The sequence below is a fragment of the Colius striatus genome, chromosome 2, assembly GCF_028858725.1.
Source record: "Colius striatus isolate bColStr4 chromosome 2, bColStr4.1.hap1, whole genome shotgun sequence".
Taxonomy (NCBI): Eukaryota; Metazoa; Chordata; class Aves; order Coliiformes; family Coliidae; genus Colius; species Colius striatus.
The window spans coordinates 109541521-109563394 of record NC_084760.1 but is presented as its reverse complement, the minus strand read 5'-3'; the positions used below and the strand labels follow the sequence as shown (position 1 = coordinate 109563394).

Sequence of the window (21874 nt, the reverse complement as noted above, 5' to 3'; positions counted from 1 at the left end):
AGGCAATGTGCTAAGCACCCGCTACGTGGAAAACTGAGTATGGACAAAGTTCAGCCGCTTGGAAGATAAAAGTGTACGAAAAAATAATTCTTCAGCAGATACATGGAATCATCTGCAGCCCTTCAGAGTTTGTGGAAAAACAGATGACTGGATTTTTCTCCAACCTCTCAAGAAAATACTGAAAGCTAGCTACTGTAACCAAAGCAAAAGGGAAAGTTGCCCAGCAACTAACAGCAGTCAACATTTTCTCCTCACCAAATTTAAAAGTGCTCAGAAAGTGTGCTAGGATGGTCATAGCTTTGACCTGTTTAGCAACAACAAGGGCAGGAGGAGGACAAGAGATAAAGCACCTTCCTGCAGCCCAGCAATCACACAGAACAAGTATCACTCAGACTCTCAAGAGAGTCTGTGAGGACACAAGAGCAAAACGAGTCATCCTCTCCCTCTCTGTGTGAGGGTCTTTGTAAAACCTCAGTCCAACATTTCAATTCTGGGCTGAGATTAAGTGTGCAGATTCAGTCAAAACTCTTGTGAAGGACAGTCTGGCCATGGTGACCATCCCCCAAACCCTATTCATACAATAGAAATAAAATTCCACCGTGTAAGTCATTATTCTTACAAATACACTCCACTCCCAAAACAGCCCTTACAGTTAGAGACTGCGGATAAGAATACGGATACCCTGCTTGTAATGTTGATGGCAGTGTCAGACTGGCTCCTTCTTTGCTTCCTTCTCTCCACATTCCCCCCATAATCTGTGGTCAGGAGATGTTTGTCAGCCATATCATTCTGGGACTTGGATATTTCTGAAGGGAAAATGGAGAAGTCACTATAACAAACACTGCAAGCAATCCTGTAGATTTATAGGCTGTAGCTTTCAAACTTTCATCCTGCTATTTTAGTATTGCTCTCCTGAGAGTAAGAAACTGAATGGAAGGCAAGTACTTGGCCCATTTGGTATAATTATATTTTGCTTCCCTATATCTTTCTTGCTGTTTCCCCTGGGAATTATACTCCTTGTTTCTCACCATTATAGCTGCTGCAAGGAATTGCTCTATACTACCAACTCAAGCTTCCTTGCATACATACCTACTACAGTCCCTATGTATAGTTTGATTTGTAAAGCAGTTTGGGTTGGTTCAGGACAAAAGTAGGATAATTATAACAACATGAAGCAACACAACAATGGAAATTAGAGAGCAGAGCATACTGGAAAGTATGTAGAAACGTATCGAAAATATGGATGAAAGCAGAGATATGACATACTCTAGTCCCAAACCTCATATAATTAAGAACATGAGTAGACTTCAATAACTTTACTCACGAGTATGGACATAAGCTTATCCATAAGTACCTTATTGAATTAGCACTTCAGTGACACATAGTTTATTGGCAGAGAAACCTGTAGGACAATTGGGTGTTTAGTGCACCACTTCTTATTCCTCAGGGTACAGCCAGAACTTCACTTAAAGGGAAGAGCAGCACTCATCCATGATTACTGAAGTTGAAAACTAGCAAGCTTAGCAGCAGACACTGTTGTAAATCCCTGTTAGTCTCTCATGAAGAATTAATAGCTCACAAGTGGTACATGAAATAGCTATCATATGTTTAATTCATACAGAAGAAAGAAATATTTCTCTCACAACACGAGTCTCTGTGGAGGAACCTCAGACAGCAGTCAATATGTCATTATGGTATTCAAAAACAACAGCACACTTTAAGTGTGATTTTTAAAGCTACTTTGGGCTAGTTCTGTTCTAAGCAGCAATCAGTCCTCAGATGTTTACTGTGCTCTGTGTACACCATTAAGGCACCACGTGACATATTCACAGGCAGGCTCAATTAAATGCCTGTAAATGAAGCCAGGTTTTTAAAACACACAGTGAAATCAGAGATCATAAAAGTGACTGGAGTAAGAGATCTAATGGAGTAGATACAATCTGAGTAGCTTCACCAGCAGTAGAAGCAGAAACACAAGCTTGCTTCACATTTTCTTAAGATGAACAAGTTACAGAGCAGGCTACTGCCAGGAAATAAAAATCCAAAATAAGAAGGTTATTCAGTTTTCATATCTATTCCTCCTTTGGCTTCTCTACTCAAATGGTCACTAGGATGGACATTATCTCTAGTGCCAAGGGCCATTTTGCACTGCACATTAAACTACAGCCAGCAATTCACTTTACATCCACCAAACGGCAACCACTGGATTATAATCTCCTGTTGCTGCCAAACCACACTGGAGCAGGAGGTAACTGCATAAAGAGGAGACCATACAATAGTAGCATTGTGCTGCATGCACTAATCTTTTGTTCCTGCTGCTCTCAGACATGCACATGCACCGGCTCCACTGATAGAATCAGAGGCATAACAAGGTTCTCCAGGTTTATTTACAGCACCACACAAGATCTGGGTGTATTAAATACCTCTGCAAACCAGGACATTTTTATCTAGATAAGATATAAAGTCCTAACTTTAGACACTTGTGACCAAAAGCACTTATCAGCATAGTACCACGTTCCATTAAGAGGCCATATTGTCTGAAAGAGCTGTTTTATAAGTCAAGAAGCTCAAGTCTTTCTTGTAAGACTTCCTATACTTTTTAATTATTGACTTCACTGGCTGCAACAGCCTGGTATTTTCTCACAAATAAAAACATTCTGTCCTCACCGAGTACCTGAGTAGGCTTTCATATACAGCTGAACTGAGCTAACAACTTGCTGCCATCCTTCTCTGCAATCACTGCTCTTCACCCCTCAACCCCTGGCTCCTAGCCACACAGCCCAACATCCTCTGTTGTGCAAGCTCCAACATATAGACCCCACCTTGAGCCTATTTAACTTACTAAACCAGCAGAAAAGTACCTATGTGCTTTGTTTGGGTTAACATTCTGTCTTTTTAATGTCTTTTTAATCAGCTAAGTCAGTTTCCAGAGGGGTCCAGAAATACTGGTACTAATTCAAGTTGAGCAATGGAAGCATAAGGCCAGAAGCAGGGTGAGAAGAAAGATATGGGGAGAGCAGGATCTTCCTTTTGGTAGCACTGAACTATTAAAACAGTGAACTGCAGCCCTGACAGTGTTTACCAGGAACTGTGGGATGTGGCCAGGCTTCAAACAGAGAAAAGAACACATTACTCTGTGTCCAATGCTGTGCTGCCTCAGCTATCTGCTTCCAGGAATAAAGTATCCTACACCACCCTATGTTATACTTCAGGAGAGAGAGCCATTGTGTCTCTGCATAGCTTTAACCTCTGTTAAAGCTATGCAGACACAGACACAACATGAAATCTGTGTATTAAAGGAGATCAGGCCCTCAGGATGGGTGGAAGAAGTTAGAGGAAAGGCCAAACAAGCCAAGAGTTAGGGGGAAAGGCAGAAAGGCAATAAAGCCAAATTTATTCAGGTCTAATTTCACAATTGGGGTTGTCCAAGATGAAGCTAGTAAAAAAACAGTAAGGTTCATTCAAATACATGCAGATCTGCAAGCCCCTGTAATCTTCATAAGGCTCAGAAGTTGTTTTCCTCTGGCCACTGATGCCTGTAATTTGTTCTTCACAAAGGCTGCCTGTCCTCACTGGAGGCAGCCTTAGAGGTGCATACACAGTCTGCACCTTAATGAACAGCAGGCACCAGAAGTGAATGAAAGGAACCAAAGGTACCAGAATGAAAGAAGAGTGGTTAGGACCGGCTGGCTCTCAGAAGTATGCACTGAAAAAAGCCCACACCACCAGACAGTCTGAGAAAGAGGAAGGAAGTCCTCTGGAAATCAAGAATGACAATAGTAAACGCTGCTGGCATTCCATGATGGATGCTTTGATAAGGTCAGTTGGGATTCCAGTCAGAGAGATAACATGAAGATTGCTACCTCACAGAGTGGTTACTAGTCTGTGCTAACGTGAGTTGAATACATTGCATCTGAACAGACAGTAAACTTCAAAATATCATTATACAGTCTTCTCACATCTTTACAAGAAAGGCATTCTGGGTTGCTATCAACAGCTTGTTAAACAGCTAGGAGAATACCAAGGGAGAATGAGACCTATTGTGTTATTTTTCAGGTTGGCTCAGTCTTGGCATGAATCATTTCAGCCATTACTCAATATCCTTTTTTTTTTTTGGCAAAAAAAAGTATTTAACATATGACTGTGTTAATCTAGAGTGACAAAGCAGTGAGAGGTACTTACTTTTTATATGTGTTGTGAGAGATAAAAACAAGTTTTCGACAGATTTATTGAAACTTCTAGACTGTCCCAGTTCCTGCAAATGAGAGATGCCAAGAGTAAGAAAACATTAAATGTTTTCAACTTTCCATGCTCACGTATCTACAGACCACATGACAGTCAGATGGCAAGGCTGCAGCACTTTACTCCCTTCTGTAGACAAATACATTTAAGGACATGAGTTGATATGGTTGAAAACTGTCATGCTGATACATGAAGACAGAAAATGATATATTTCAAGAAATATGAAACCGAACCTCATGAGGTTCAACAAGGACAAGTGCAGAGTTCTACATCTGGGAAGGAACAATCCCATGTACCAATACAGGCTGGGGGTCCAACTGCTAAAGAGCAGCTCTGCAGAGACACCTGGGAGTGCTGGTTGGTCATAAACTAACCATGAGCCAGCAATGTGCCCTCGTGGCCAAGAAGGCCAATGGCAGCCTGGGATGCATCAAGAAGAGTGTGACCAGCAGGTCAAAGGAGGTTCTGCTCCCCCTCTGCTCTGCCCTGGTCAGGCCTCATCTGGAGTCCTGTGTCCAGTTCTGGGCTCCTCAGCTCAGGAGAGACAGGGAACTGCTGGAGAGAGTCCAGCACAGGGCCACCAAGATGATCAGGGGACTGGAACATCTTTCACAGAGGAAAGGCTGTGGGAACTGGGGCTGTTTAGTCTGGAGAAGAGGAGACTGAGGGGAGATCTTAGTAACATTTATAAATATCTAAAGGGTGGGTGTCAGGAGGTTGGGACATCCCTTTTTTCTATAGTAGCTAGCAACAGGACAAGGGGTGATGGGATGAAGCTGGAGCACAAAAAGTTCCCCTTAAATATAAGAAAAAACTATTTCCCTGTTGAGGTGAGGGAGCCCTGGCACAGGCTGCCCAGAGGGGTTGTGGAGTCTCCTTCCTTGGAGGTCTTCAAGACCTGCCTGGACATGTTCCTATGCGACCTGATCTACATGAACCTGCTTCTGCAGGGAGGTTGGACTAGATGATCTCTAAAGGTCCCTTCCAAGCCCTACCATTCTGTGATTCTATGAAAATAAGTGGAACTCCTTGTGCGAAGGTAACACAGCAATTTCATAAACTCAACTGATTACATCAGTGATTTGTTGTAGTGTATTTAATAGTTCAAGTAGAAAAGTCCCATCTGTTACAGATACTCCTGTGCCTCTGAACCAAAGACTAGGTAAGCACATATTAGAAGGTTTACAGCTTCAAACCCAGGGCCTGAGGATTCCATCCAAATTAACCCAAATGGTATTTTAGTGCAATTTTGATGAGTTCTGATCACCTCTTACTATTCTGTCTGCTGGAAACTGTAATGCAAAGGCAACCATCAAATTCACTGTTTTTCACTCTGTGATGAAAGTAACACATGGAATGATCGTTTTATAAATGACTATTGAATATCACAGGATCATGGCATCCTTCAGGCTGAAAGGGAGCTCAGGAGATCTCAATCCAGCCTTCCAGGTGCAGTAGTCTAGTGCCAAGTAAAGCAGTTAATCACTTCCCTCAAACACTGAAAGCTAATTGAAAACATCCCTCGTGACAGTCTCTGACCTTTCGCTCCAACTAGCAAAGCAGAATCCCCACACACACAAATAGACCAGGGAAGGTAAAGCAGCAGCCTTTATATTGCAATATGATGTTACAGCAGTTGTAATTTACTGCATTTCTGTGGCTGGCCTCTTCATACAAATGACACCCCAAGAGATGCATGTACACATATACTTTGCAGATACGCACGTTTACTGTCGTGTTGCTTCCTGCTGTGGATTCCATGAAAGGAGGTGGAGTTGGAGGCACAACAGAAATTTTGCTAGAATTTTAAAGACACAATAAACAGTGCAACAATTAGCATATTATGCTAATAGATGGATAAACAAATCAAATTCATGCACAGCATCTTTATTATCTGTCTTTCCTACAGTCTAAAGATCTGGTTGAAATCCTGGGTCTTTGAGAGCTGTAGCACAGGCCTATTGTCTAATTGGAAGAGTTTGGACTAGCTTTCTGGCTTCTCAGTTTTTGTCTCCTCTAGGCAGAATTCTTAATTTAAACAAATCAGGAAGACCTAATTTAGAGCAGGATTCCTAGACTTCTGCATGGCTGGCAATATTCCAACCTGTTTCCTCATTTATAAAACACAATTCCTGTGTCACATGTGCCATCTCTGTTTCAGAGATGTTTTCAGAAAACAGTCATCTTTATTTACAATACTAAAAGGATTCTTCCTCACCTGGGTCTAGAGCTGTTAGAGCCCCTTTACAGCATTCCAGCCATTTCATCTGCTGTAAATAGCCCTAGTCTGGGGGAGTGGGGGGAGGAAGGTATCTGACTGATTCTGTTATCATTGAACAACCACCAGACCCTGAAGGCACCTGTTGATCTTCCTTTTTGCCTTTTACCACATCTAGATAAAAACAAGTCGTGGTTGGGTTTTTTTTTTCTTAAAGGAAGAGGGTGTCTTTTATACTGTATAGTTTAAGTAGACCATTATTACACTAGATATCATAGAATCATAGAATGGTAGGGGTTGGAAGGGACCTTTAGAGATCATCTAGTCCAAATACCACTGGTAGTAAATTAAATATGACTAGAGGCCTATGCATGAGCAAAGTATTTGTTCAGTGTAAACTGGCTTTTTTTTGACTTTGGTAAGTAGATGCATCTTACTGGTTGCAGACTTTCTTGTCTACTATTTTTTCCTAAAGCTGTTAAATCAGACATATCTCTCACTGAGCAAATTATGATACTCCTGATATTACACCTAGTAAATAATTTTAGTCTCTGAACATTTAAAAGTAATGTGTCAATTTTACAGGTAATGGTGCAAATAGCTACAGAAAAAATACAAGCAGATATAATAAAAATAATGCAGGTCACTTCATTTTGAGTAAATAAACCACTATTGCTCTAAACATAGAACTGTCTTTTGAGAGTACTCCCTTTCAGACCTTTCCTATGGGTTGTTGACAGATAAAAGGGGCAATTTATCCAGCTTTATCATTGATGCTCCAATAGTACTGACATTTGTTTTTCATAATAAAAAAACCACAAGCTGTCTGGTTTATTGCATACAATATACCACTTATACAAATTCTCAGTGTCCTAGGACCATTTGTCCTTTTATGAGTCTTACCTCAGTTTCTGATAAGATTTCAAGAGCTTTGCACCAACTGTTTCATGTCTGCCTGTGAAGGAGAAAAAAAAACCAACCCACTCAAAGGTCACATAACAACAACAGCAGTTACTGATGCCTGTATAATACTTTTTTAAATCAGTGCTTTTCAGGACTTGGCCTGTATTTTACAGAAGCTCATGCACGTGCAAGTCAGGAGCAAAATCAGTCTCCACCTGACCTCTCAGCATACATGCTAAGCAACACACAAGTTTTTCCATTATCACAAACTGCATCATGATTTCACCTTCACCTCTCACAGGTGATCCATTCAGACCAGCTCTTCACAAATGCTGAGGACAATCACATACAGATACTAATAGGCCTATTTCTACAGGTTCTTAAGTGCTCTCAGCCTCTGGAGCTCCAGGAAGCAGGTGGTGCACAGCCCACCTGCAGTAAAGCACACTTCAATCATAACACTGAAACACCATGGAAAGCTTTAAAACATGTAGAAGAATAGGCACATGGTCACAGAGTGATAGAATCATAGAATGATGGGGTTGGAAGGGACCTTTAGAGATCATCTAGTCCAACCCCCCTGCAGAAGCAGGTTCACCTAGATCAGGTTGCATAGGAACATGTCCAGGAGGGTTGTGAAGACGTCCAAGGAAGGAGACTCCACAACCCCTCTGGGCAGCCTGTGCCAGGGCTCCCTCACCTCAACAGTGAAAGAGTTTTTTCTTATATTTAAGGGGAACTTTTTGTGTTCCAGCTTCATCCCATCACCCCTTGTCCTGTTGCTAGCTACTATAGAAAAAAGGGATGTCCCAACCTCCTGACACCCATCCTTTAGATATTTATAAATGTTAATAAAATCTCCTCTCAGTCTCCTCTTCTCCAGACTAAACAGCCCCAGTTCCCACAGCCTTTCCTCTGTGAAAGATGCTCCAGTCCCCTGATCATCTTGGTGGCCCTGTGCTGGACTCTCTCCAGCACTTCCCTGTCCCTCCTGAGCTGAGGAGCCCAGAACTGGACACAGGACTCCAGATGAGGCCTGACCAGGGCAGAGGAAAGGGGGAGCAGAACCTTCTTTGACCTGCTGGCCACACTCTTCTTGATGCATCCTAGGATGCCATTGGCCTTCTTGGCCACGAGGGCACATTGCTGGCTCATGGTTAGTTTATGACCAACCAGCACTCCCAGGTGTCTCTCTGCAGAGCTGCTCTCCAGCAGTTCTGGTCATCTCTTGCATCATATGAAAAACAGTTTCTACTTTTCCTACTAGAGATCTGAACAATCATAAGAATGCATGACTAGCTCACAAATATGACTAAAAACCTTTGCCAAGGCCAACCCTGTGGGGAAAGAACAACCATGCCTCAGGTGCGCAGCCACACGATGTAAAGAACACCGAGAAGCAAGCGCTTCATCAGACACGAACAATGAAGGCTCATAAAACTGTAGTTTGCTCCTGAGTGATCACAAAAAGAAAGAAAGGCTAAATATGTGTAACAAACAGTCAACTGAAAAAATCTGGCCTGGCTTTAATCACTCATCATTCCTAATACAGGAAGCAGCACCTGAGCCATGCTTTGCTGAAGATGTGATTAATTATAACAAAGTACTTTTATTTAAGTAGCAGACCTTGGTGGTAGAAACAATAAGCAACTTACTGACTTTACAGATTCTGGTCAGAAATCCAGACTTAATGCTCTGTTATCAATAAGTAATATTTGGGGTTTTGATTTATCTCAGCATTAAATGTTTTCTTATTAATTTTTTAGTCAGTAAAGGCAACCTTCATGAAAAGATCGGTTTTATTCTTTAGGCAGAAGCTACACAAAACTAATAAAAAACATACTGATCTAACTTTGAGTTTTTTACTCTGCAACATGAGAACACTTCACTTGTATTTTTTTTCAGTTACACTCATTTTCCAGTGAAAACTTCGTTTGCATTATTGTTAGAAACCAAGAGAGGGCACTGTCTCTACAGGCTTGAGGAAGACATAACTGCTGTGGCTTCTGTGTTTCAAAGCTTGACATTTTTTAACCCCTTTAATTATATCAGTCCGTCTAATCAAAGGAACTAAACCAAAACATATTTCTCCCTGTAGGCTTATCTTCTCTATATCCTTAGAGACTTTTTGACTTCAACTGTATTACTATAAAACTAACAAAGTAAAACTCTTCTAAGCACTGACAAAAACTATGATAATGCAAAGTGAGAACTCATTTATCTCATTGGAAAGATGGACATTCAGTACCTTCAATATCAGATTCAGTGTCTGAGAACAACATAGCATTTTCCAATAACAGACATTGTTAAAACTACCAACTTTAGACTCGCTGAAAAGAGACTGAAAATCACTTACAATGATTAAGTGATACAACTGTGCTTCAAAAGATCAGTCAGCTAGTACTTTAAAAATCAGAAACTGTGTTAGCTAGGATGGAATTCAGAAAAATCATTCAAATTTTAAACTAATTGTTTAATAGGAACTATAGTTCTGTTTCTTAATATGATACCTGCTGCCTTTTGTGAATACCTACTAGTCAAAAATTGCCTGATTGTATTCTTCCATTTTAAAGTTCCTCCTATTTAAGCTCCCCAAGAGATATTTAAGGCCCAGCACCTTCCTTTTCACCCTCTACTCTTAAATCTAGGTACTGGAAATGAAATTGTAACATTTAGCTACAGTCAGGCACAAAGTTAAACAGTTGCCCATCTGAAGTAGCACTTCAAGGGAAAACAGAAGGAAACCCTCTCCACCTCAGTAGTCATTGCAGGTGAAGAGGAAACTAACAGTCCCTTGGCTGGTGAAACATGTTCTCCACAGAGTAATCCATCCACATCCTCTATAATTTCTTTCAGGGCTTTGTATTTTTTAATTGTGCTGAAAGACTGAACACAAGGCAATAGCACAGGTGACAGAATGCTAAAAAAACCCCCACCAAAACAAAGAGTGAGCATTTAGCTCTCTGTTGATTTATAGCTATACATGTCTGTCTTTATTCCATCCTGTCATTTCTTTAAACTTTGGAACCGTCTCAGTGAAAACAACTGCAGTTTTAACTTTGACAAACAATGGATGCAAGATCATTTCCTTCCTGCACATATATTTTAGCATTCTTATATTTATTTCACAGCACTGCATTTCTTGGAAGTCTTACAGGCTCATCAATTCAAATTGATAAGGCCAGCATCTTCTTATTACTCAGACAAAATAAATTATACTTTTAAATGCATTCTTTTGGCTTGTGTTCATGTTTTATTTATTGTACAGACAGAGGTACTGCATGATAATTTCTGACAAACCTCTCACCAAGTGGAAGAAACGTTACATACAGTGGCAGACTATTTTCTGTGTTTCACTTAGATGAGGACTACATGTTATACAACAGTTTGTGGTCTGTTCCTGTGATTACCTTCATCTGGATATTTCTTTGCTCGTTCCTCAAAGAACCATTCACCAGCCTTTACTTTCACATCTCTGGAAAACAGGCAAAAAAACATTTGACTTAACATTTTCTAAAGTGAATTGCTTCAAATGTTTGATAACTATTTAATAATCCAACAATATTTCTTAATCCCGTGTCCTGGTTTCAGGTGGGACAGAGTCAGTTTTCTTCCTAGTAGCTGCTGCAGGGGTCTATTTTGGGTTTACACTGAAGAGAATGTTGATAACACAGGGATGTTTTGGTTATTGATGAGCAGTGCTTGTACAGCATTAAGGCCATTTCTGCTTCTCACCTTGCCCCACAGTGAGTGAGTGGATTAGGGATGAGGACAGATCAGTGCATGCACAAGAAGCTGGGAGGGAAAATGACCAGGACAGCTGGCTCAAACTGGCCAAAGGTCTCTTCTGTACTATAGAACATCATCCCCAGTATATAAACTGGAGGGAGTTGGCCAGCAGGGACAGATCACTGCTCAGGCATCAGTCAGCAGGTGCTGAGCAATTGCATTGGGCATCACTTGTCTTTTTCTTGAGCTTTGTTTCTCTGAATTATTACTATTATTATACTTTATTACTCTTACTGTTACTTTATTTTAGTTATTATTCTTGTTCTTATCTTAACCCTAGAGTTTTCATTTTCTTTTCCACTTCCCCTCCCCGTCCTAGAGGAGGTGTGGGGACAGGGAGGGAGCAAGTATCTGCATGGGGCTTCGTTGTTGGCTTGGCTTGAACTACAACACCCTACCATAAAACTAAGATTTTATGACTGCTCACTCCACTGGATGGTTTTGCTGTTGGTCTGCAAATGAAGGATTCCTCTCCTATTTTTTTTATTTCCTTCTCCTTTTGCTATGGAAATAAATATTGGAAAGCAACAGATACTGCTCTAGGTATTGCTCTACAGTCCTGGGTCCACTCCAAGCTATACCACCAGCTTACATTACAGCTCGGGTGATTGTGTTTGACTGCTTGCAGCCTAGCCTGAGGAGCAGGGAAAGTCAATGATAGAAGACTTGCTTCCAAGAAGAACTTGAGATGACTACCAGGGACCACTGAGCTCCACAACCTTGATGGTATGACAGCTTCATGGGCTATTGCTCTCTATGTTGTGGACACTAACATCAGTGTTGTCAATGTCACACAAACACCAGGATCAAGGGATCAGAAGAGTCTTGATAAACAAGTATAACATGAATAGCTCTGTCAAGAGCAGATTTTTATCAGGTTGGACTCTTGCAATTTGTTGTCTCCAACCAACCTAGATGAAGTCATCTGAACTCATCCATTATTAAAGAGCAAAAGGATTTTTAACTGAGGAGAGGATTCTCTGGAGCCTTCAAGTTCCAAAATATTATCTAATTGTCTTGCTAATTTTTATCCCTGTTCCTTGTGGATTTTCTGATGCTTATTAGAGAATGAAGTTCTATGGTGAAAATTTCCTCAGTGAAGGCACCACTAAACGTTCTTCTCTAGCCAACAGTTAATTTTCTTTCTATGAAATTAATCTTCCCTTTATTACCATTCCATCTGCCAAAAATGCTTGAAATTGTAACAACATACAGACCGTATGTCCACATGGGGCTCTTGTCCTTAAGAACATCTCTAGACATAAGAGCTATAGCCATCTCCACCTAAGGTCTGGCAAAAAAGTCCTTGGGTCTGCCATTTCACACCTCACCTTACTCTATGTTAAAACAGACAAACTATAGGTAGGATGCTGTTTCTTCTTTCTGTGGCTTTATTTTAAGACATCTCAAATTTGCCTTTGTAAGTAGCAATGCAGAAATTTTTTTAGAAGTCATTTATTTGCATGTCTAATGATAGACCCTTGTGCATAACTGAATACAGATGAGTTTGAAAAATAGGTTAAAATAACTGAGATAGGATATTTCTTTACTTTGGCTGGATATCTATTAATGAACAAAGGTTTGAAATCTCTGTCTGCACTAGATCTTCAAGGGCTCTGCCTTGGTAGTGCCTTGATTCTCACCTCCAACTTCCCCTTTATGTTCTTTGTGCTACCCACGGTTATTTTCTCAGAGTTTAACCTCCAGTTCTACCCTGATAGGTGTAATAATTAAATCACTAACATGACAAAAAAACATGTGGAAACACTCTTTTTTAAAAAAAAAAAAAAAGCTATGACCACAAGTGTGACAATAAAGCTGATAAAGAGCTATCCTTGTCAGGTAAAATAGACTAAACTCCTTCAAAGCAAAACAAATGTATCTCCAGACAAGATTGGTTTGGAAAACAACAGATTACACCAAATCCATTCAGATAAGAGATGCCTCTTCCAGGTGAGAGACAGAAAGTTTGGCAGTCTACAAGTTTCTATCTTGTAAACAACAAACATTGACTTATTCCTGCAGGCTCTTCCACTGAGGTGTTTGTGCATAGAATTATAGAATGGTAGGGTTTGAAAGGGACCTTTAGAGATCATCCAGTCCAACCCCCCTGCAGAAGCAGGTTCACCTAGATCAGGTCACACAGTAACTTGGCCAGGTGGGTTTGGAATGTCTCGAGAAAGAAACTCCACAACTCATCCGGGCAGCCTGTTCCAATGCTCCGTCACCTTCATGGTGAAGAAATTCTTCCTTGTATTTCTTTGGAACTTCTCATGTTCCAGCTTATACCCATTGCCCCTTGCCCCTTGATTGGGCATCACTGAGAACAGCCTGGCTCCATCTTCCTGACACACATCCTTTACTTCAGAAGCTTTACATCAGCTTTATGAAATACTGTACATTTTACCTTTGTGTCTAAGTAACATTTGTTTTGTGCACAGATCAAATGCAATGGCTGATACAAGTAGATGCTGAAGTGTTGGTTTCCTTGCAATCTAGCTAGTACATTAGAACATGATTCTTGTGCCTACAAGAGAATCTCAGCAGTGCTGCTGCTGTTGATGTCTTGTTCAGGAAAAAGTACTCTAGTGGTAACTAAGACTCAGAAACTAAGGTTGCTCAGAACCTGAATAAAATCTCTTGTGGTTCTTACTCACTCTATTTTTCCCTCATCAAGGTACACATAAGGTGCTGAGTAGCATTTACCACACTGCTGCAGTCACTGCCCTCCTTCAGATTTGCAGCCTGGATGCCAAGCTCACAGAAGGCAGTGGAAAAAGTCTGACTGATTTTAAGACTTTGCATCGCCACTGAACAAGATCAAATGTGCTGTTTCTTTGCTATTTCAATGACAGCTGAAAAATTCCTCTATATCAGGAAAACAAATTTAAACATTTCCTCAAGGAAAGATAAAAGTGTCCTTTAACTCATTTAAATAGTGCTTGCCTGGTTTTACCACTATGTACTTGGACAAGCTTGTGAAACAATTCAGGGCACGCAGCACTATACAAGGCAGCTTAACAACCGGCTGCTCTCTACAGGGGATTTCCACTGTGGTCACCAAATAACTGGAATCAGTTTAAAAGAAGAGGAAGTGGAGGGAGGTATCTAAGGCAGGATATGGGAAGTTAACATTTTAACCTAAGTGCATATAACTGTGCCTATAGTGCAAAGCACAGACAGTGAAATATATTCACCAAAATGTAGTAATTGCTTTGTATCAAGTATAGGTGGAACTGATTTGCCTACTTTATGCATAAATTGCAAAATAGAGGATTCAAAGAATATATTTTTAGTCTCTTCCAAATGATAGAAAATTACTTCAAAAGAGTAGTAGAAATTCATTTAGCTTGAGACTAATGCCTTGCCTTACATTTTCCAAGCACGATTTAAACTTCGTTTTGGCATCTTAAGAGGGAGTGAAGTGGTGCATTTTTATTTTACATCAATTTTTTATTGGCATAAAGTAAAATTTCATCCAAATCCTCACCGTTTGTACAGGGTTATATATCATCTATATATCACAACTGTTGATTCATTTCCAAAACTCTCTTTGTTTGCCTATATAATGTTATTTTTCAAAGGTGGAAATAATGCTAAATATTTGGTGTAGTCCATCCTATTTGTCAGAATCTTACTATGATGGAGTATTTTGATATAAAAACTGTACCAACACAGTAACAGAAAGATCATTTTCTGTTTGGTTGTCTGACCTCATTTAAACATACCCTGATAATAATAATGTTAGTGCTTTTTGCTTTTTAAATTTATATAAACATGACTTCAAATTATTCATCAATCCAGGTTTCCCCTTCCTGTAGTATGAGACAAAAAATCTCCAACCCAAAACACGCTTAGGACGTGGTCAAGAAATTGGCTATACTAAACCAAAACACAGCACTGCCAGCAACTTGTTACGATGCTCTGGTTCAGTATTAAGTCAGAGGAAGGTGTTCTGTCTAGAATTCAGAAACTAGCAATGGTCCCTATGCTTTGCCATTATCATCACTGTCATGCTACCTCTAGCCTACCCTGAGGATCCATTTTGCTAAATACAGGAAGGGAAACTGCATTAAAGAAAATTCCTATCCATTTCACTGTTATCAGGATTTCACCCAACATTTTCATTTCTCCAGAAGCTTTGTTTCCTTAATTGTTTAAAGCAAAAGATGCACACAAAATCAGCCTGCTGGTTTACACTGGATAGCCACTGTAAACCAGCCTTTATCACAGAACGGCCAGGGTTGGAAGAGATGTTTAGAGATAATCTAGTCCAATCCCCCTGCAGAAGCAGGTTCACCTAGATCAGGTCACACAGGTACATGTCCAGGTGGGTTTTGAAAACCTCCAGAGAAGGAGACTCCACAATCCCTCTGGGCAGCCTGTGCCAGGGCTCCCTCATCCTCACAGTGAAATAGTTTTTCCCTTATGTTTAAATGGAACTTTTTGTGTTCCAGCTTCTTCCCATTACCCTTGTCCTGTCACTAGATACAACAGAAAAAAGTGATGCCTCAACCTTCTGACATTCACCATTTAGATATTTGTAAATATTAATGAGATCCTCCCTCAGTCTCCTCCAGACTAAACAGCCCCAGTTCCCACAGTTTTTCCTCACAAGGAAGATGCTCCAGTCCCCTGATCATCCAAACCAGTACATTTTCTTACCCATGAGCATAACAAACGGTGCATTTCCAAAGGCAAGGATTCAGGCAGACCCGGCATTCAGAGCACACTCGATGACTGCACCCATGGCAGACTGCTCCTCTGTTCATCAATAAACCCAGTGATTTCTGACAGCGAGCACAAGATCTCTCCTTGTATTCATGGCTTACACTTCTTGGCCCTTTCCACCGAAGCTGCTGCAGCTGCAGTTTCAGTTTCCTAATCCCCCAGAGAAAAACACAATAAATTTCATTTTTAGAAATTAAACTTAGAGACTAAAATCTCCATGTTAAATTGTAAGCTGGTACTCCAGTCCTGCAATGTCATTACTAGTGGGAGATATGTTCCCAAGTTGGACCTCAGTTGAGCACTCTCTGAAGGTATCTACACAAAGTATTTTTGCACTGTGACTGTATGTGGAGCCGTAACTGCATCGTACAAACAGGATAATAGTCCAGGGCAACTAAGTCTCTGTTCCTGTCAGTTATGCATGCTCAGGGCAGGGCACTGAAATTGTGTATGGAAGCTGTTATGTATTCACAGACAAAGAGGGAGACTAAATAGTGCTCCCTTTGGTTTGATGGTGTTTAACTTTCATCTGAAAGTTAAATAAAAACATCATCAGACCAAAATATCAGAACATTCCTCTTCCATCAACTTTACTTCCATTATATGTATCAATAATCAAGATCTGGTTTTAGTTGTTAGCAACACCAACAATAGTTGAATGATATTTTCTAACCAGTCCAGACTTTCTTTATAACCCTTTTCACAATAATTTACCACCTTCAGTGACACTTACTTAAATGTTTGCTGTAAACAAAGTTTAGGTGTCTACATTTAAGAGACTCAACATTTCTAACTTGGCAACACAAACACCCTGTTTCATATGGGGATGCAATGTGACAAATCAGGGTACAAGGTTCGAGGAAAAACTTGCCCAGCCTTGATATAAAGCAAATACAATGATGGAGGATTATCCCTTATCCTTCACAACTGAGATACTTGCAGAGTGTGAAATAATTAAATAGAATCCTTTTCCTCCCCAATGACACCTATTGGCACTACTAACAACCTCCAAGACAGTGTGGTGTGCTGGCTACCTGTTGTGAGAAGAGACAGTGTTGAATTCAGCACAAGAAGCAAATATCCAATGGTTCTTAACTCCAGTCTTGCCAAAACATAAGTTAAAGAAGCCAGCTATGTTGCCAGGACTAAATAGGCATACATAGGGACACGATGAGAATGCCATGAAGCCTTCATAAAAAAACACAGGCAGCAATTGAATTTCCTATGAAGGCTAGCAGTAACATTATTCAGGCAGATCATTCACTGAACGGTATTTGCTCATCTTTACTGTAGTCATTAGTATGACAAATCCAAGAGGCTCTGGATAATCCTTAGTTTTCCCAAAGAATATAAAGGCATTAGCTAAAAAGAAGTGAGAAAAAGAGACTGCATTTGGAAGGATGGCAAAGAGGGAGAATAGTACTCCTGAGGGGAAAAAAAGGAACAGAAACATTGGAATAGGGGGACAGCAGATACCTTATTCTTTCCTCCTCCCTTTTCCTCACCATCTGGTCACGGTACAGCACTTCCAGAACAGCATCTCGTTCCAATTCCTTAAGCAAGTTTAGATTAAATTCACAAGCCATTTTCCCCAAACTTATCTTGTAGACTCCTGTCCTGTGGTTCTACTACACCCAGAACAATAGATACTCCTTTGGAGAGTATAATGTGGTCTGAGTGTTTACTAAGTGTCTTCGCTTTTACTTGACTGATGATTCACTGCATCATATCCTTGAAGAAAAAAATAACCATGCCTATCTTCACACAAGTCACCATTTAAGAGTCTCTGCTGCCAAGAAATGTGAATAGTTGTCACGGCCACATCAGCACTGTCGTTTTCACGTGAAAGAACTTCTTGTTCTTTTCTTTGTTTGCTGAGGGGTTACAAGAGAGATGAGATCTTCCAGCAAGATCCAGATAGGGCTTTAACTGTCACCAGATAGAGGGACAATCACCAAGAGATGGTATAAAGGAGTGGAAAGAATGTATTTAATTTGGTCTTGTAAATTTGGGATTTCCAGACCTGGAGGCAAAAAGAATACATGTTACAATCTCTTCTCCTCAACTCTTCGACACATTGAAAAAAGTATGTGAAGACCACATTTAAACTACACTCAGACCATTCATGCATCTATTCAGATACAGGAAAGATTTTAAGAGAGTGCTGTTCTTCAGACAGTCTCACCATATTGGCCCTTAACATCCAGCCACATATCTAAACATTTTTTTTGGTAGGGTCAGCATAAAACAACCAATAAAGAAGTTTAAGTTAGTTTTTAACACAGGCCTACAGGTCCCATGACTGCAAAAGTCATAGTTGGTTGAGAAAAAAAAAAAACATTTCTTTTTAATCTCATCTTTGTATAAAAAGACAAAGCATCACAAGCCTAAGAGGAAAGAGGCAAAACCACTCTAAGAGTCATTTCAACCAATGATCTGTCTGTTAAGTCTAGATAAACAGTTTAATACCCAATAATGCTATTATCTCTGTTCACACAAACATTAAAGAGCAAAGATATGTATTATTTTCAGCTCAGTGCACTAACAATTTTGGCCTAAACTGATGATGTAAATGTACAAATGTATGAGAAGTGTAAAATTAACAGAATCACAACTGTATTTTGTATATATTCTGTGACTTCCACTTTTGTGAAGCTCCCACTAAAATACAAAATAATTTTAATAGAGAAAGAACACGATTTCTCAATCTAATTCAGGTTACACACCATATTCACTTTTAATACTAGTGTCTAGGGTGTATTACAAGAAATGAAAGAGTTCCATGTATGGTTCACCAAATATTAAAGATGTGTATATAAAACTGCTTAAGCATTTCCAATTTAATATGAACTAAAGACACGTAGTCAGGCTCTAGGCAGAAAGCCTAGACAGTAGGACAGAAAGGAAAAGCTTTCCCAAAGGAGTTACTTCAGATACAGTTACACAGTTACTTCACTGATGGATCTCAGCTGAGAGTCTAACCAACTACCTGCATTGATTTTAAAATATTGTGAGTTTTAAGTTTAAAAGAAAAAAACACCCCAAAATAAACCACCAGAACTTCATATACAGAGACAATATGGTTTTGTTCACGCAGGGAATTACTTTGCATACAACATGCCCCAATTAAGTAACTTAATTGCCCACCTGAAAAAAAAAAAAGCAGGAGGTGATAATTTGCATTTATAAACAGTGTGCATTCCATTTTTTACATGAGTCTGTGAAACCTTTTAACAGATAGACAAAGCATTTCACAGAAGCAGTGTTAACAGTGTTAGATTGGTTTCCTGTGGAAACAAAAGAGAAACAGATCTGTATAATCATATTTTATTTCCTTACCAACTGCAATTTCACAGGAAATTACTCAGTTGAAACCTAAAAAGCCTGAGAAATTTTTAAACACAATATATGTCATTTTCAAAGGCCTCTGCACCTTTCATCTTTTACCTCAAGAAAACCTCTCAGGGTTGACAAGCATATTTAGAGGCTTCAACTCCATTTAAGTCAACGCAATCTAAAAGAACAGTCAGTGTAAACTCCAGCATCTCTGAACTATACAAGGTACCAAAACACCTGTTGCTGCCTAAGTTTTGTTTTTCTACAAACTCCTATGATTTCCAAAGACTAATGTATCTACAAAGTCATTTGAAAATCCTGCTGAAGCACCAGTAAAAGCTAGCAAATTCTTGATAGTCATTATTAGGCAGACCCAATAAAACTGCTCTAGTGATCTTAAAGAAAAGACATGAATGTCTTACAAAGCTACTAAAAGTGTGCCATGGTAAAACAGTTACCAAGAGCAACATCTGCAGTTAAGCAAGTACAGAAATAGTTGCCATTTGATATCTCCTTCCAATTCTTTAAAAAGGAGTACTTCCCTTCCTCATAGAAAAGCACAAAGGTTTTCATCTTTCAAGTCTGTTTTGGGAAATGAGTTTCAAATGACACCTTAGTGTGTGAAAAACATTCAGGGCATATGGAATCTTTAGAGATGCTTTAAAAAAAAAAAATATTTTCAGCTATTCAAGTTTGCACAAATTTAAATGTTACAGGGCAAAGGAACGGATTGGAGCCTTCCCTAATTTTCACAGCTGTTTCCCCTGGGAGACATGGGTTCTGCCCTAGCTAGGGAAGAATTCTTCAGAAAGGCATTAGACTTCAGCCTGTCAGTGATATTGCAAACACCATCAATCAAAATCCATTGGTCTGCTGCTACACATCATACCCTAGTCACAATGATAAATCACAAGCACTGAACTGAATGACAACAGCAGACTGCCAACAGGGACTAGGATCATCTTCTGGCACCAAACAACAGAACAAATTTACCACATAGAGAAGTACCAGGGGTCCTATGCCCTACAGTATCTGCACTATGCAGAAAGGGAAAAAGCCACCACGGCTCTCACTGCTGAGCAAAATCATTGTATACTGCAGAGGATAAAGCTTAAAATACACCATGTAGCCAGCAGCTTTATTAATATTGCACCTGGATATTCCTACAGTTGGTGGGGTTTTTTTTAAACATTCATGAAGATTTAAGTTCTGACAATTTTTGTGTTCCATCAATTTTTCTTGCATATTCAAAGATAACTCAAAATCTAGTTTAATGATGAAGAAGCCTTAAGAAGAAATTAAGTATTACATCCCCCAAAGTGGGATATAATCCTTTTGCCCCATAACAGACTTGAATGTGTAATCATTTCATCATGATGTTTAATTTGGACTGAAAAGCTCTCTATCAAGAAGAGCTTTTCTAATACCATATCTATCTGTATTGGATTAGCTTTTTTTGTCCCCCAGAAATAAAAGAAGTGGTGTTTTCAGAGGTGAGCCTCCTTAACAGGAAAAAACACTTTTAAGACCTTCACAGATGCCCTCCTTTCATGTTTACCCATTGAATGCAACTGGCTAGCTGTTTCACACAGTCAGCTAACCTCAAAGCCAAGCATCTTCTACATAAAACCAAAAGCATCAGCAACCTCCTCTTTAGTAAATACCATGACACTACTTCTCTTTCTGCACAAAGCTCACGTAAAACATTTTGCCTAGGCGTTGTTTAAAATTAGGTCAGGCACCTTGCACCTTTTTGAAAATAGCATTTCACAACCATCATAAAGGAAATGGAACAAGCAATGTGGTCAAGCTTTAGGAGAAGGACACCCACACGTACACAGCACAATGTCAGAAGACCATGCTTTTTTCTTTTAATATCAGGCTAAAATTGTATGTATTTATGTTACCAAAGATCAAAAGGCCTACTTAAGATTAAGTTCGCAAAAGGTAGCTTCTGTTTTAAGGTTTTGAACTTAGAAATGCCTGTAACAAGCTTTTTCTCATAGCAATTTTGCATGTAATGCATTATTGAACTCCTTTCAGATCCTTAAGCATTAGCAAAATAATGACAATTAAATAAGTATAAATAAATGGGTCTTTTGAAGTCACAGCCTGATTCAAGATAACTGGATTACATCCAGAAGATGGATGTACCGCATCAGTAGCTATGATACTTCAGAGTAAAAACATTCACAAAAGCTACTGTAATTTGTGTCTATTTTCTATTCTGCAGAGCCCAACCACATAAACTTATTCTTACTTAAGCAAACCACAAGTGTTATTTTATACTAGCTATCTGCAATAGTTTGTCTGATCCTTGCATACACACACAAATAGCTTAGTTTCTTTGATAAGGTTTTACTGAAGTTATGTCTTGTGATGTTAACAACACCCCATCCCAGCATTTCAAGTGAAAAAACACCAACCTAAAACAACCTAAACACTTCAGTTCCAGTTGTATTGTTTTCATGAAATCTTTACAGTTTAAAAAACACAATCTCAGTAAGTAAAAATGCATCCCACCGTGCAATGTCATATAGAATAAACTAAAACCATGTTCTTACCTTTTCAATGGCCATCAAAGAAAGATGCATGGAAGCAAACTGCTTTTGACAGATGAGGAACACTCTTACGCTGAAGATGACAGGAGATAAG

At 39.5% G+C, this 21874-nt stretch overlaps 1 protein-coding gene across 1 annotated transcript in view; it reads right to left on the bottom strand.

Moving 5' to 3' along the window:
• SYTL3 (synaptotagmin like 3) overlaps positions 1-21874 on the bottom strand; it is a 36187-nt gene extending 14313 nt beyond the window's left edge. The window contains exons 1-8 of the mRNA XM_061989041.1: positions 21784-21874; positions 17360-17906; positions 15818-16033; positions 10774-10838; positions 7364-7415; positions 5968-6040; positions 4183-4255; positions 682-806 (exon numbers count right to left, since the gene is read on the bottom strand). Of these exons, the coding sequence (XP_061845025.1) occupies positions 682-806; positions 4183-4255; positions 5968-6040; positions 7364-7415; positions 10774-10838; positions 15818-16033; positions 17360-17469 (714 nt within the window). The 5' untranslated portion in view covers positions 17470-17906; positions 21784-21874. The remainder of the gene's footprint in view (positions 1-681; positions 807-4182; positions 4256-5967; positions 6041-7363; positions 7416-10773; positions 10839-15817; positions 16034-17359; positions 17907-21783) is intronic.